Here is a 12562-nt window from a genome sequence, read left to right as displayed (position 1 = left end):
GCACTTGACAAAAGCCTCCTTCACACCACAGGCACTAGAGACCACTGTCAAGTGCTTTTGATAGAATAGAGAGTCTATATTTTTTGATATGCTGCATATTTGTGTGCTTCAAGGTCCTGAGGGAGAATAGTGTGTACTTGAGGAGGTGATTATGTAGTGCTTAGTGGATTATAACAATCCTGTTTACAGGAAACGGCCCAATATGCTGAAATCATATGACCTTTATATAATACATACTAACTCTATGAGAAACATGACATTTAATCTGAAACTAGCTCTTTTGCTATATACTTGATATCGTAAAAAACAACTTACTCCATTGTGATGTGGTACACTGCCTTTTAAGTGCAAGTTAGTCATTCAGCTGCTCAAAAGAAATTAAGATAAAATCATCTGAAAGTGACATTTTACCAAGAAACATTTACAGGGAAAGACCCTTCTGCATGCTACTTACGGTATAGTCTCTTCGAACTGCATCTGTTCCCCTAAGCTACAGTATGTGATCTAGTATTTTCCTCAGCTGACAAAGGCATACTTATTAGCAGATGTGTTAAATTAGGCACGGAAAACACCAAACCACATTGCACACACTTATTCCAAAACTGGAATTGTAAAACATTTCCCTCATAATGATTCCACTTTTATCTAATCTGCCCTCCCTCAAGGTCTTCTTCAACATCACAGTAGGAATGCGGGTATGCCCGGACAAGGATGATGCACTGCAGAAAGAAAATGAGCCTGAGGTTATGTTGGTGGTGAAACCTGTTGGATTTAACGAATCCATGACTGTGCGAGTGCGACAAGCCTGTGTGTGTAGCTGTGGTGGGGCAGGACCTTGCCAGGACAATCCGGAAACTTCCCTCTGTGTGCCTGGAGCCGATCCAGGAGCTGAGAGGAGTTTGATGGACAGTTGCCGAGATGTGAAGACAGGCTTGATGTGCAGCGGCAGGGGAACATGTGTGTGTGGGGCGTGTGTGTGTGACCAGACCAAACTTGGTACCATCTATGGAAAGTTTTGCGAGAAGGACGACTTCTCTTGTCCCAATGAAAAGGGTCTAATGTGTGCAGGTGGGTGGGTATGTGTGTGTGTGTAAACACAAACATTGCAATAACAATACCAACAGTAAGACTGTTAACACTGCACAAAGTACCAGAAATTTTGACATCTTAAAAATGGTCCACTGTCAGAGGCTCTATTTGTACACTTTTGGTATCTATTCAAAATTGATACCAGCAGGAAGTGGTATTTATAGGCGTTGCTAACACTACTGTAAGTTCTGGATTGGTTAGTCGTACCACATCACCCTGTTTTTGCACCAAAGTGAAACTAGCATTAGCATTAACCTTACACTTATCTGGCTAAGGTACATAAAGGTTTTTTTTTTTTTAATTTACAGAATATAATACTTTAGCGGGCGGCACGGTGGTGTAGTGGTTAGCGCTGTCGCCTCACAGCAAGAAGGTTCTGGGTTCGAGCCCCGTGGCCGGCGAGGGCCTTTCTGTGCGGAGTTTGCATGTTCTCCCCGTGTCCGTGTGGGTTTCCTCCGGGTGCTCTGGTTTCCCCCCACAGTCCAAAGACATGTAGGTTAGGTTAACTGGTGACTCTAAATTGACCGTAGGTGTGAATGTGAGTGTGAATGGTTGTCTGTGTCTATGTGTCAGCCCTGTGATGACCTGGCGACTTGTCCAGGGTGTACCCCGCCTTTCGCCCGTAGTCAGCTGGGATAGGCTCCAGCTTGCCTGCGACCCTGTAGAACAGGATAAAGCGGCTAGAGATAATGAGATGAGATAATACTTTAGCTAAGCTAGACTCCAGTCATATCTAAACACAACACTTTGCTAACTTCAATTATCTTGCGAGTTAGCTTAGCTAATGCTACCTGTCCAACTTTAGCTAACTTACGTTAATTGCTAATTTTAGCCCTCTCTGCTTCAGGGGTGCTGTATCGTGACGAGTCACTCACTCAGTCTGAACATAGCTTCCTAACAAGCTAAAATATAAATAAAGAAAAAAAATCACTGTACTTTATTCATACAGTACATGGGACCATAAATACTATCTTGATCTAGCAAGCTAGCTAATATTAGGCTAACTATGATATTGTGCTTTTATAATCAGTATCCAACATTGCTAGCAAGCTAGTGTTAGGCTAACTGTTGTTTTTTGTTTTGTTTTCAGTTAACACCAAGAAATTAAGTTTGCTCGCAAGCTATCTAACCTTAAGTGAATTAATTATCTGTTCAATTACTTTATTGTGTCAAAAACTACCAGTATGAACAATTGACTTTTCCAGCACAAACAATACTGAACATACTGAATATACTGAAATACTTTTTTGGGGTTGAAAGTGATATTTAGCGTGTTATTTTTATTAACAGTGTATTAGGTTTTGATCTGTCTGTAGCGAAGGAGGTTGAATTGACAAAGTATGATTTAGCTATGTGTCAGCCCTGTGATGACCTGGTGACTTGTCCAGGGTGTACCCCGCCTTTCGCCCGTAGTCAGCTGGGATAGGCTCCAGCTTGCCTGCGACCCTGTAGAACAGGATAAAGCGGCTAGAGATAATGAGATGAGATGAGATGAGTTAGGAATGTAGATGTCTGCCGCCTAAGAGATTCTGGCTCACGGATCGATCCGGGACCAAACAATCACTGACACACACACAGCTGCTCAGAGATGTTTCTCCGTTTATTGTAGGACAAACATGAGTATATATTCACATTCAAGAGTGTGTTGTAGCCACAGTGCTCAGCATAAATGAGTACACCCCCTTTGAAAAGTAACATTTTAAACAATATCTCAAGGAACACAAACAATTTCCAAAATGTTGACAAGACAAAGTTTAATATATGTAACATCTGTTTAACTTATAACGGGAAAAAGTAAGGTTAATAATATAACTTAGATTACACATTTTTCAGTTTTACTCAAATTAGGGTGGTGCAAAAATGAGTACACCCCACAACAAAAACTACTACCATACATCTAGTACTTTGTATGGCCTCCATGATTTTTAATGACAGCACCAAATCTTCTAGGCATGGAATGAACAAGTTGGCGACATTTTGCAACATCAATCTTTTTCCATTCTTCAATAATGACCTCTTTTAGTGACTGGATGCTGGATGGAGAGTGATGCTCAACTTGTCTCTTCAGAATTCCCCAAAGAAAATCATTTCTTTCCACCACAAAGGTGAAGGCTACAAGAAGATCAGCAAAGCTTTACTTATCAGTCAGAATACTGTAGCAAATGTGGTACAAAAATTTAAGAAAGATGGAACTGCAACCATCTCACAGAGACGTCCAGGTCATCCACGGAAGTTAACACCTTGACAGGAGCGTCTTCTAATGAGAAGGGTTGAAGAAAATCGGCATGCGAGTTCACTGTAGTTATCTAAAGAAGTAGAAAGCCAAACTGGGGTGACTATTTCCCGTGACACAATACGGCGTACACTGCAGAGGAATGGCATGCATGGATGCCGTCCACGAAAGAAGCCTCTCCTAAAGCCCAGGCACAAAAAAGCCCGCCTAGAGTTTGCCAGGGCCCATGCTGACGAAGATGAAGACTACTGGGACTCTATACTCTGGAGTGATGAGACCAAGATAAATGTTTTTGGAACTGATGGCTTCAAAACTGTATGGTGTCGCAAAGGTGAGGAATACAAAGAAAAATGCATGGTGCCTACAGTGAAACATGGTGGTGGCAGTGTCCTTATGTGGGGCTGCATGAGTGCTGCTGGTGTCGGGGAGCTGCATTTCATTGATGGCATCATGAATTCACAGATGTATTGCTCTATACTGAAAGAGAAGATGCTACCATCACTCCGTGCCCTTGGTCATCGTGCACTTTTTCAACATGACTAAACACACATCTAAGGCCACTGTTGGATTTCTGAAGAAGAACAGGGTGAAAGTGATTCAGTGGCCAAGTATGTCTCCTGATCTGAACCCAATTGAACACCTATGGGGAATTCTGAAGAGACAAGTTGAGCATCACTCTCCATCCAGCATCCAGTCACTAAAAGAGGTCATTGTTGAAGAATGGAAAAAGATTGATGTTGCAAAATGTCGCCAACTTGTTCATTCCATGCCTAGAAGACTTGGTGCTGTCATTAAAAATCATGGAGGCCATACAAAGTACTAGATGTAGTAGTTTTTGTTGTGGGGTGTACTCATTTTTGCACCACCCTAATTTGAGTAAAACTGAAAAATGTGTAATCTAAGTTATATTATTAGCCTCACTTTTTCCCATTATAAATTAAACAGATGTTATATTAAACTTTGTCTTGTCAACATTTTGGAAATGGGCTGTGTTCCTTGAGATATTGTTTAAAATGTTACTTTTCAAAGGGGGTGGACTCATTTACGCTGAGCACTGTATATGATTGGATGATGATGATGATGATGATTTAATAGATGAAGCTAAGTTATCTATTCGCCCCTTTCGCAAATCCCACAATCCACTGCGCAGTTGGGAACTTCCGGTGGCCAGGCCCAGGCTGCTGATAATGGTGCAAAAAACGATATTGGGCTATATAATCAGTTTCGATGTTCAAATATTGGATGTTCAAATATTATTACATTCAAATATGTTCAGATATCAGATGTTCAAATATTATTACAGGTTTACATGGTCTTGCAGATTTTTTCAGGATTAATACTGTTTGAAATGAGTGCACATTTACAATTTGTCATCAATGTAAATTTGTCATCAGTTTCAGTGTTCAGATATCAGATGCAAGCTGAAATGTGATGTTATTAGATTGCTTTTATATGTCTAGTTACTGGTCCCATGGTACCGTATTTTTTTGTCAGCACAGAAGCTTTTAATCGGTCATCCTTATATTATCGCCCATACAGCCCTTTCACTTTCACTCTTTGCATTGTTTACATGAAATACATGTTCCAGCTACTCAGCACTATAACTCTGGCCAACAACATTAACCGTGTACATTTACATTGATGACAAATTGTAAATGTGCAATCATTTCGAGCAGTATTAATCTTGAAAAAAATCTATGAGACCACGTGAACCTGTAATAATATTTGAATATCCGATATTTGAACGTTGAAACTGATTATTTAGCCCAATATTGTTTTTTGTACTGTTATCAGCAGCCTGGGTGTGGCCACCAGAAGTTCCCAGCCGTGCAGTGGACGTGCAGTGGATTGTGGGATTTGTGAAAGGGGCAAATGTATAACATTAATAGGTGATGAAGCATTACATCATTGGTTTAGACTACACTACTGTATGAAAGAAGAGAGACATTATGTACCATTACATCACCCGTCAGTATCATAGTCTTATGACAAGAAGAAAGACATTACTGGTCAACATAACCTTCAGTAAGCAGAGAGGAGAATGTACGAGCAAAGATAAATCTCAAGGATGTAACTTAACCAAAACAAGTAGCAATCAGGACTGCCTGTACCAGTTTCAAGAACAAGTAGCAATCAGACCAGCCTGTACCAGTTCAAGCATGCCAAGTAGATATTTCTTTCACAATGGTAGGTAGCAGTGGGGAACCGTCAGGGCCTTCAGAAAAGTCCCAAACATATCAGCATTTCAAATGTTATATTTAATTTCTTTCGTTCTTTCATGATAATTATTCTCTTCTAATTCGGCCTCATTTTCTATCAAATTTGCTTCAGAACTGTAAGGGTTAATGTCCTGAAAACATTAAAATCGAGTTATCCAATGAGATTGTTTTTGTTTGTTGTGTCTAGGCTGAGAAGAGTTTAGAGCTGCTCACTCATTGGTTAGGACTTCATTGCCAGGACAGAAGGCCATGGCAGTGTATGTTTATGTAGGAAGTGACAGATGAATTAACCAATCTGATTTTGATTTATAGTGGGAGGGACCAAAAATGTACTGTCCTAGGCCTGCTCGAAGGCCAATGCGAGCTTAACCGTGATCCAGCGCCGTCAGCACAGCAGTGAAGTCACCTTCCAGCTGGTGTAGCGTTCATCAGCAGTGTTAGCGAATGCTAATAAAGCACTCAAGCCAGTGCTATCGAGAGCAAGTAGCACAGGCTAATGACCAAAAAACTAAGCTTTCTGTCTCCAGACACACGCTCGATACAGTATTTTTCACTTAGACTTAAGTATTCATTTCCCTGTATAATTTACTTAGTTACTTTTAAAATCAACATCGAGAACTACGCACAAAGGAGCGACCTGGCAGCCTGCCGCTAATCCCTTACAAAATCCTTTGCCCTCTTGCTTTTTTGGTGTCTGGCTAAGTTTTGGCTGAGCTCAAGTCCCAGCGCTAATAGTAATGGTTTGCCACTGGAACTGTGAGGTAACAATTGTGCCACCATGTCACCCACAGTCAACAATATGTAAGTTATTTGATGCTAGTCTTTTTAATAACAGTAATGGTTAATAGTAACAGTTCGCCACTGATATTTAGGCTAGTTTAAAAAATATCTAGGCTAGTTTAATTTTGCCGCATGTTTTTTGTCTTGTTGTCTTATCACTGACCAAATTTTTTCAGTTGATCTAGAGAAGCAGATGGCCAGATGAGACAAAAACACAATGTTACCCCAAGCACATCTTTCGTGTTGCACTTGGCCATGTGCCAAAATGATGACGCATGATTCTTAAGTTGGTGGAAAATAAACTACAACAAGAAACTGTTTCCTGTTTGGCCAGTTTTTGTTTTTGCTTGTACCTAGGGTGTGTTTCTTTCTCGTTGCCTAAACCCAGTGATAATTACAGTTAACAAATAAGGCACTTGAGAGTCATTCTGAGAACAGAGTTTGCAAAGTAGTTAATACAATGATAAATCCTCTTTCAATGCCTGTGTTTGTTTGTGTGTGTGTGTGTGTGTGTGTGTGTGTGTGTGTGTGTGTGTGTGTGTGTGTGTGTGTGTGTGTGTGTGATATCAGGACATGGCCAGTGTGTCTCAGGGGAATGCTCATGTCAGCCTGGATGGACGGGTGAGAGTTGCAGCTGCCCCGTCTCCACAGAAAGCTGCGTGTCGGCTGATGGCTTGGTGTGTAGCGGGCATGGAAAGTGTGCCTGTGGCAAATGTGTTTGTGATCACCACAGGCGCTCTGGAGTTTTCTGTGAGAAGTGTGCCTCCTGCTCAAACTCCTGTCAGTTACACTGGTAAACAACTTTTACTTTCAATTCTTCCTGCAGAACATTCCGATCCTCAACCAGGATAGCGCCTAGGACTATTTATACTGTGCATATAAACGCCTTGGATTTGTTTGCACAACACCCACACACTCACCATTCCTGTCAGTACGCACAGCATATCCTATATTTATTTATTAGAAAACATACAGGACACTTTTCTGATGGAATAAAAACGTGTTCTATTCCCTTCTAGCAGATTCCATTCATTTGGTTTGATAGCATGCAATATGGGGTGGCACAGTGGTGTAGTGGTTAGCGCTGTCGCCTCACAGCAAGAAGGTCCGGGTTCGAGCCCCGTGGCCGGCGAGGGCCTTTCTGTGTGGAGTTTGCATGTTGTCCGCGTGGGTTTCCTCTGGGTGCTCCAGTTTCCCCCACAGTCCGAAGACATGCAGGTTAGGTTAACTGGTGACTCTAAATTGACCGTGAGTGTGAATGGTTGCCTGTGTCTATGTGTCAGCCCTGTGATGACCTGGCGACTTGTCCAGGGTGTACCCCGCCTTTCGCCCGTAGTCAGCTGGGATAGGCTCCAGCTTGCCTGCGACCCTGTAGGACAGGATAAAGTGGCTAGAGATAATGAGATGAGATGAGCATGCAATATTGTTAGCATATCGCTTATCCTACATGTATTACACCACTCTACCCAATGGAGAATGGGCGTTGAATATGGTTTATGATATTGCATGGTTGTCAAGACAACATGACATCGCACGTCGGAGACGTAAAACTTTTGTGCTAGCGAGTAACTGTGACAGTTTATAAACAAACATGGCTGCCAGGTTTGCTTTGTTAAATACAGAATACTTTGAGAGAATTTCGAAAGACAAAGACGCACTGAACACCCGAAAGGAATGTGTATGTGTAATAATAATAATATTGGCTGGCTTTTTTGTGGTACAGGTATATCCGATATATTCAATTCAGCTACTCATCTTCGACTCGGGGCGGCACGGTGGTGTAGTGGTTAGCACTGTCGCCTCACAGCAAGAAGGTCCGGGTTCGAGCCCCGTGGCCGATGAGGGCCTTTCTGTGTGGAGTTTGCATGTTCTCCCCGTGTCCACGTGGGCTTCCTCCGGGTGCTCCGGTTTCCCCCACAGTCCAAAGACATGCAGGTTAGGTTAACTGGTGACTCTAAATTGACCGTAGGTGTAAATGTGAGTGTGAATGGTTGTCTGTGTCTATGTGTCAGCCCTGTGATGACCTGGCGACTTGTCCAGGGTGTACCCCGCCTTTCGCCCGTAGTCAGCTGGGATAGGCTCCAGCTTGCCTGCGACCTTGTAGAACAGGATAAAGCGGCTAGAGATAATGAGATGAGATCTTCGACTCGTTCAGTATCATGCTAGCTGAATGGAATATATCTGATATACCACTCAACACCAGCCAATATTATTTCAATATTATATTGTAAGCTTTTCACTACACCTACAGTACCTCAGCTTGATGTTGAACACATTGTATTGCACATACTACATCTGCACATTATCATTATACTACATACAGTTCAGAGATTTATTTATTTTTGCTGCCTATTTTTTATATCGTTCATATTTATATTTTTATATTTTCCTGTTTCTAAGTAAACTTGTTTTTTATGTAAATTGTCTTTTATGTCACCGTAAAAAGCATTTCACTGCACATCGTACTGTATATGGTTGTGTATGACCAATACAATTTGATTTGATTCTGTTGTTGTTGTTTGCCTTGAAATTACCTTAATTTCTTTTCTGAGTCTCTCACTGTTTTCCTTCATAGGAGTTGCGTGGACTGCCACCTGTCTAAAGGCCTCGCCGTAGATGATACACAACAGTGCAACAGAAGCTGCACGTCACTAGTAGCCTATGTTGATGACATTACTGGTATGTCAGTGCGATGAACTGTGTATAGGGCTTGGGAATCTGCTAATGTGATATGAGTCATGCCCTGTGTCCAAAATCACTCCGTACTCACTATATAGTGGACTATATAGTGAGGTCGCCATTTTGTAGTGCTGTCCGAATGTATAGTGAGCATTATTACACCCTATACCGTATAGTGCACTCAAAGTATCCCATAATGCATCATGAAAAGTAGTGGACAACCGATGGTCACTAATCAAGCAATATATCCCATCATGCATTGCAGTCGCACTGAAAGAAATCAAATTAAAAGCCTCAGATTTGATTTAGGGCGGCACGGTTGTGTAGTGGTTAGCGCTGTCGCCTCACAGCAAGAAGGTCTGGGTTCGAGCCCAGTGGCCAACGGGGGCCTTTCTGTGCGGAGTTTGCATGTTCTCCCCATGTCCGCGTGGGTTTCCTCCGGGTGCTCCGGTTTCCCCCACAGTCCAAAGACATGCAGGTTAGGTTAACTGGTGACTCTAAATTGACCGTAGGTGTGAATGTGAGTGTGAATGGTTGTCTGTGTCTATGTGTCAGCCCTGTGATGACCTGGCGACTTGTCCAGGGTGTACCCCGCCTTTCGCCCGTAGTCAGCTGGGATAGGCTCCAGCTTGCCTGCAACCCTGTAGAACAGGATAAAGCGGCTAGAGATAATGAGATGAGATGAAAAGGTAGCGGCAAAGAAAAAAGAAAGTATTCAGCCTTGATTTAAAAGAACTGAAAGATGCAGGTACTTTGTATTTATTAATGTGGGAAATATGCTCAGTATAATATGTATTTATCACAAAAATACACACGTGTATTTATTATTTTGAAAACCCACCAGCCGACTGATCTGGCACGTTTTAACTGTGTGACAGTAATGACGCAAATAACGGCGTGACGGAGTAGTGCCCGAAAGCGTTTTTTTTTTTTTTTAATTTTACGAATGAGCTCACTATAGTCCTCTATATAGTAATTCCCTAGATAGTGAGTAGGGAGTAGTGAATGAGTGAGTGATTTCGGACACAGGGATGGTTTGGTTACAAAATGCCAGTCACATCCAACAATGGACGTTTTCAAGCTCAGTTTGGTTTGGAGCATACATTTACAGTAAATTATCTTCTAATTCTTTTGTCATTGCTGTAGAGCACAAGCCTAGAATATTAATTTCTATTGTAGATATTGCGTACCTTGTCCATATGACCATCCTTCACAAAGTGCATCGCTTGTTTTATGTTTCTGCGATACCATTTGGATGCACGTTGGCTTTCTGCTATAACTTGGTTCTGCTTGAATGCAGATTCATTTGGATAGTTAGGGACAATGCTAGGTGATGCTAAAACTCATCTTTTAGTATTGCTGGGTGTCTCTGGCTGTTTTATTCTATGAATAAATAAGCAGCAAAATGAAAGTACTTGTGTTCATTAAGAGTCTGCATTCAAATTGCAGACCAAGAATGACATACTCTTGGGAGAAATCTGGAAGAACCTATAGACAACTTGCAACCACGTGATCAAAATGTGCTATGTCATGAGTGTCCGCCACGATGGTGGATATTCAAGCAACTAGGACGGCAGCCGCTTAAAGTGCTGATGACACGTTTTTGACATCTTTGGCGATGTTTTATAACATAAAAAGTAATTCCCGATGATCCATATATTAATTCACGAAGGCGCCTATTTTACAAGTTATGATAAAATGTTGCCAGATACTGCTGAAGTTTTCCAGCCCAAAATATGTTCAAAACCCACCAAAATGCACTTGAAACCGCCCAACTGGGCGGGAAACCTCCCAATCTGGCAACACTGCCAGTATTCCGGAGAGGGTCTACTCGTAGCTATGCCGGATCCAAAGACAGTCCTCCTGTCAGAACATGTGTTGTGAAACGACATAAGATAAAGGTACGTAGAGCTATAGATTCTACATGATAATCATAAATGTAATCATAAAGTCGGCGTGATATCAGTCATGTATTTGCTTGTGAAAGCTTGCGGCTGTCATGTAACTGCCGCCTAGCAACGAGAGGCAAAGGGTAAAGAGGGCAGGCTATCATAGATTCTATTCGGAAGAGATCAACACAATTCTAGACTCCCAGAAGAGGAAGAGCTAGCACTAGAGAGTTCACCGGCGTTTTCATGCGCCATTTCCATTGAGTAGAACCAGAGTAGAACAGCCAGTGAACCGCAGCGTGTTCTCCCGCTGACGTCACAACATGGCCGCGAGCCACGGACCCAGTTTTCTTGCGCTGTGCAATTAAAAGTTGGATATTCGCGTAACAACAGCTTCTTTTCACGTAAGTATAACAGAAATCTAACATGTTTGCCGTGTTGTATAGTTTATTTAAGAAATTGCATAGAGTCATGTTCGTGTCATCAGCCCTTTAAAGCGTGTCTGTAAACAATGCTGAATTTTCTCAGTATTACCACGATTTGTACGGTCGAGCGAAGATTTGATACAAAGAGAAGATAGATATGTGTGGTTTTGACCCATATGATTTTAAATAAAGTCGGATTTTTCTGAAGATAAGATTCTTCTACCGACCCAGATATCGCGTTCTATCTGGTTTGGCAGACTTCGTAGGTCAACAGATCTCAAATGAAGGCTTATAAGTCCATGGAAGCCTCTAACTTCTTTGTCTCTGGATGGGTGAATACGTTATTAATTAAACCAGTCAATGATGACAAAGCAGTTGTACCTGCAAGGGTAAGTTAGGGCTTCTTTTGTATTTCTTCTTCTTGTATACTTCTATGTGTAAACAACAGACGAAGTGTGAAATTTTGACAAGTCTCTAGCTTTATAGCTCACAAATCACATTTCAATTTATTTCAGGTATAATTTTGCTGGTGCTCCGAGAAGCGAAATGGTAATACACGTGTTAAAATTATAACAACAACCGAGTGAACCACGACAAGAGAATGCTCATTTTATAGCAAAATTCTAGCAACACGACGAAACAAAATTCGTCCATGATATTATCGAGAAAGCTTTTGAATCTCACCTGAGATAAAATGATTACTGCAAACACGAGCTGTTTTGGTTTTAGTCTCTGTTAGATCAGCCCTGCCGATGTTGTTCAGCCATGCTCGTCTCCTCTCCGTACTAAGCCTCAGAGTTTCCTCGCTCTCTTTCCAAATCATGGATGGAATTCTAAAAAATCGGAACATGCCACGGTGACAAGTACTGTTGTGACCACAAACATATAAAGCACAAAGATATGGCATAGCTAAAAGGACACTTAAAGCAGTGGAAAAACAAAGAGAGCTGTGCACGCATGACTATGTTTTGTATGGAATGTCACTTGACCCTGCATTTGTATATCCACCAACATGGCCGACATCCGGGTTTCTATTTTGCTTTGACGTCACTTGCAAGCCAGGGATAGGAAAGCCATATAAGATGCACCCTATAAAGTGCTTGAGTTTGTCCTTCTGGAAGAACCATTAAACGTTCTATGTGGAACCCTTTCAGAAAACATTCACTCTTAAGAAGCTAGACCAATTAGCAGTTGAAATAATTCACAAGGAACCATTTTTAAATTCAATTTTAATTCTAAGAATCTGAA

At 41.6% G+C, this 12562-nt stretch overlaps 1 protein-coding gene across 3 annotated transcripts in view; it reads left to right on the top strand.

The window, feature by feature from the left end:
• The window catches only part of itgb8 (integrin, beta 8), a 58436-nt gene that overhangs the window by 29320 nt on the left and 16554 nt on the right, over nt 1-12562 (top strand). For all 3 annotated transcript variants that reach the window (XM_060942619.1, XM_060942617.1, XM_060942618.1), the window contains exons 10-12: nt 666-1068; nt 6892-7114; nt 8897-9000. In XM_060942619.1, coding sequence (XP_060798602.1) covers nt 666-1068; nt 6892-7114; nt 8897-9000 — 730 coding nt within the window. The remainder of the gene's footprint in view (nt 1-665; nt 1069-6891; nt 7115-8896; nt 9001-12562) is intronic.

This window comes from Neoarius graeffei, chromosome 16 (genome assembly GCF_027579695.1).
Source record: "Neoarius graeffei isolate fNeoGra1 chromosome 16, fNeoGra1.pri, whole genome shotgun sequence".
Lineage (NCBI taxonomy): Eukaryota > Metazoa > Chordata > Actinopteri > Siluriformes > Ariidae > Neoarius > Neoarius graeffei.
This window is presented reverse-complemented; position numbering and strand designations above follow the sequence as displayed.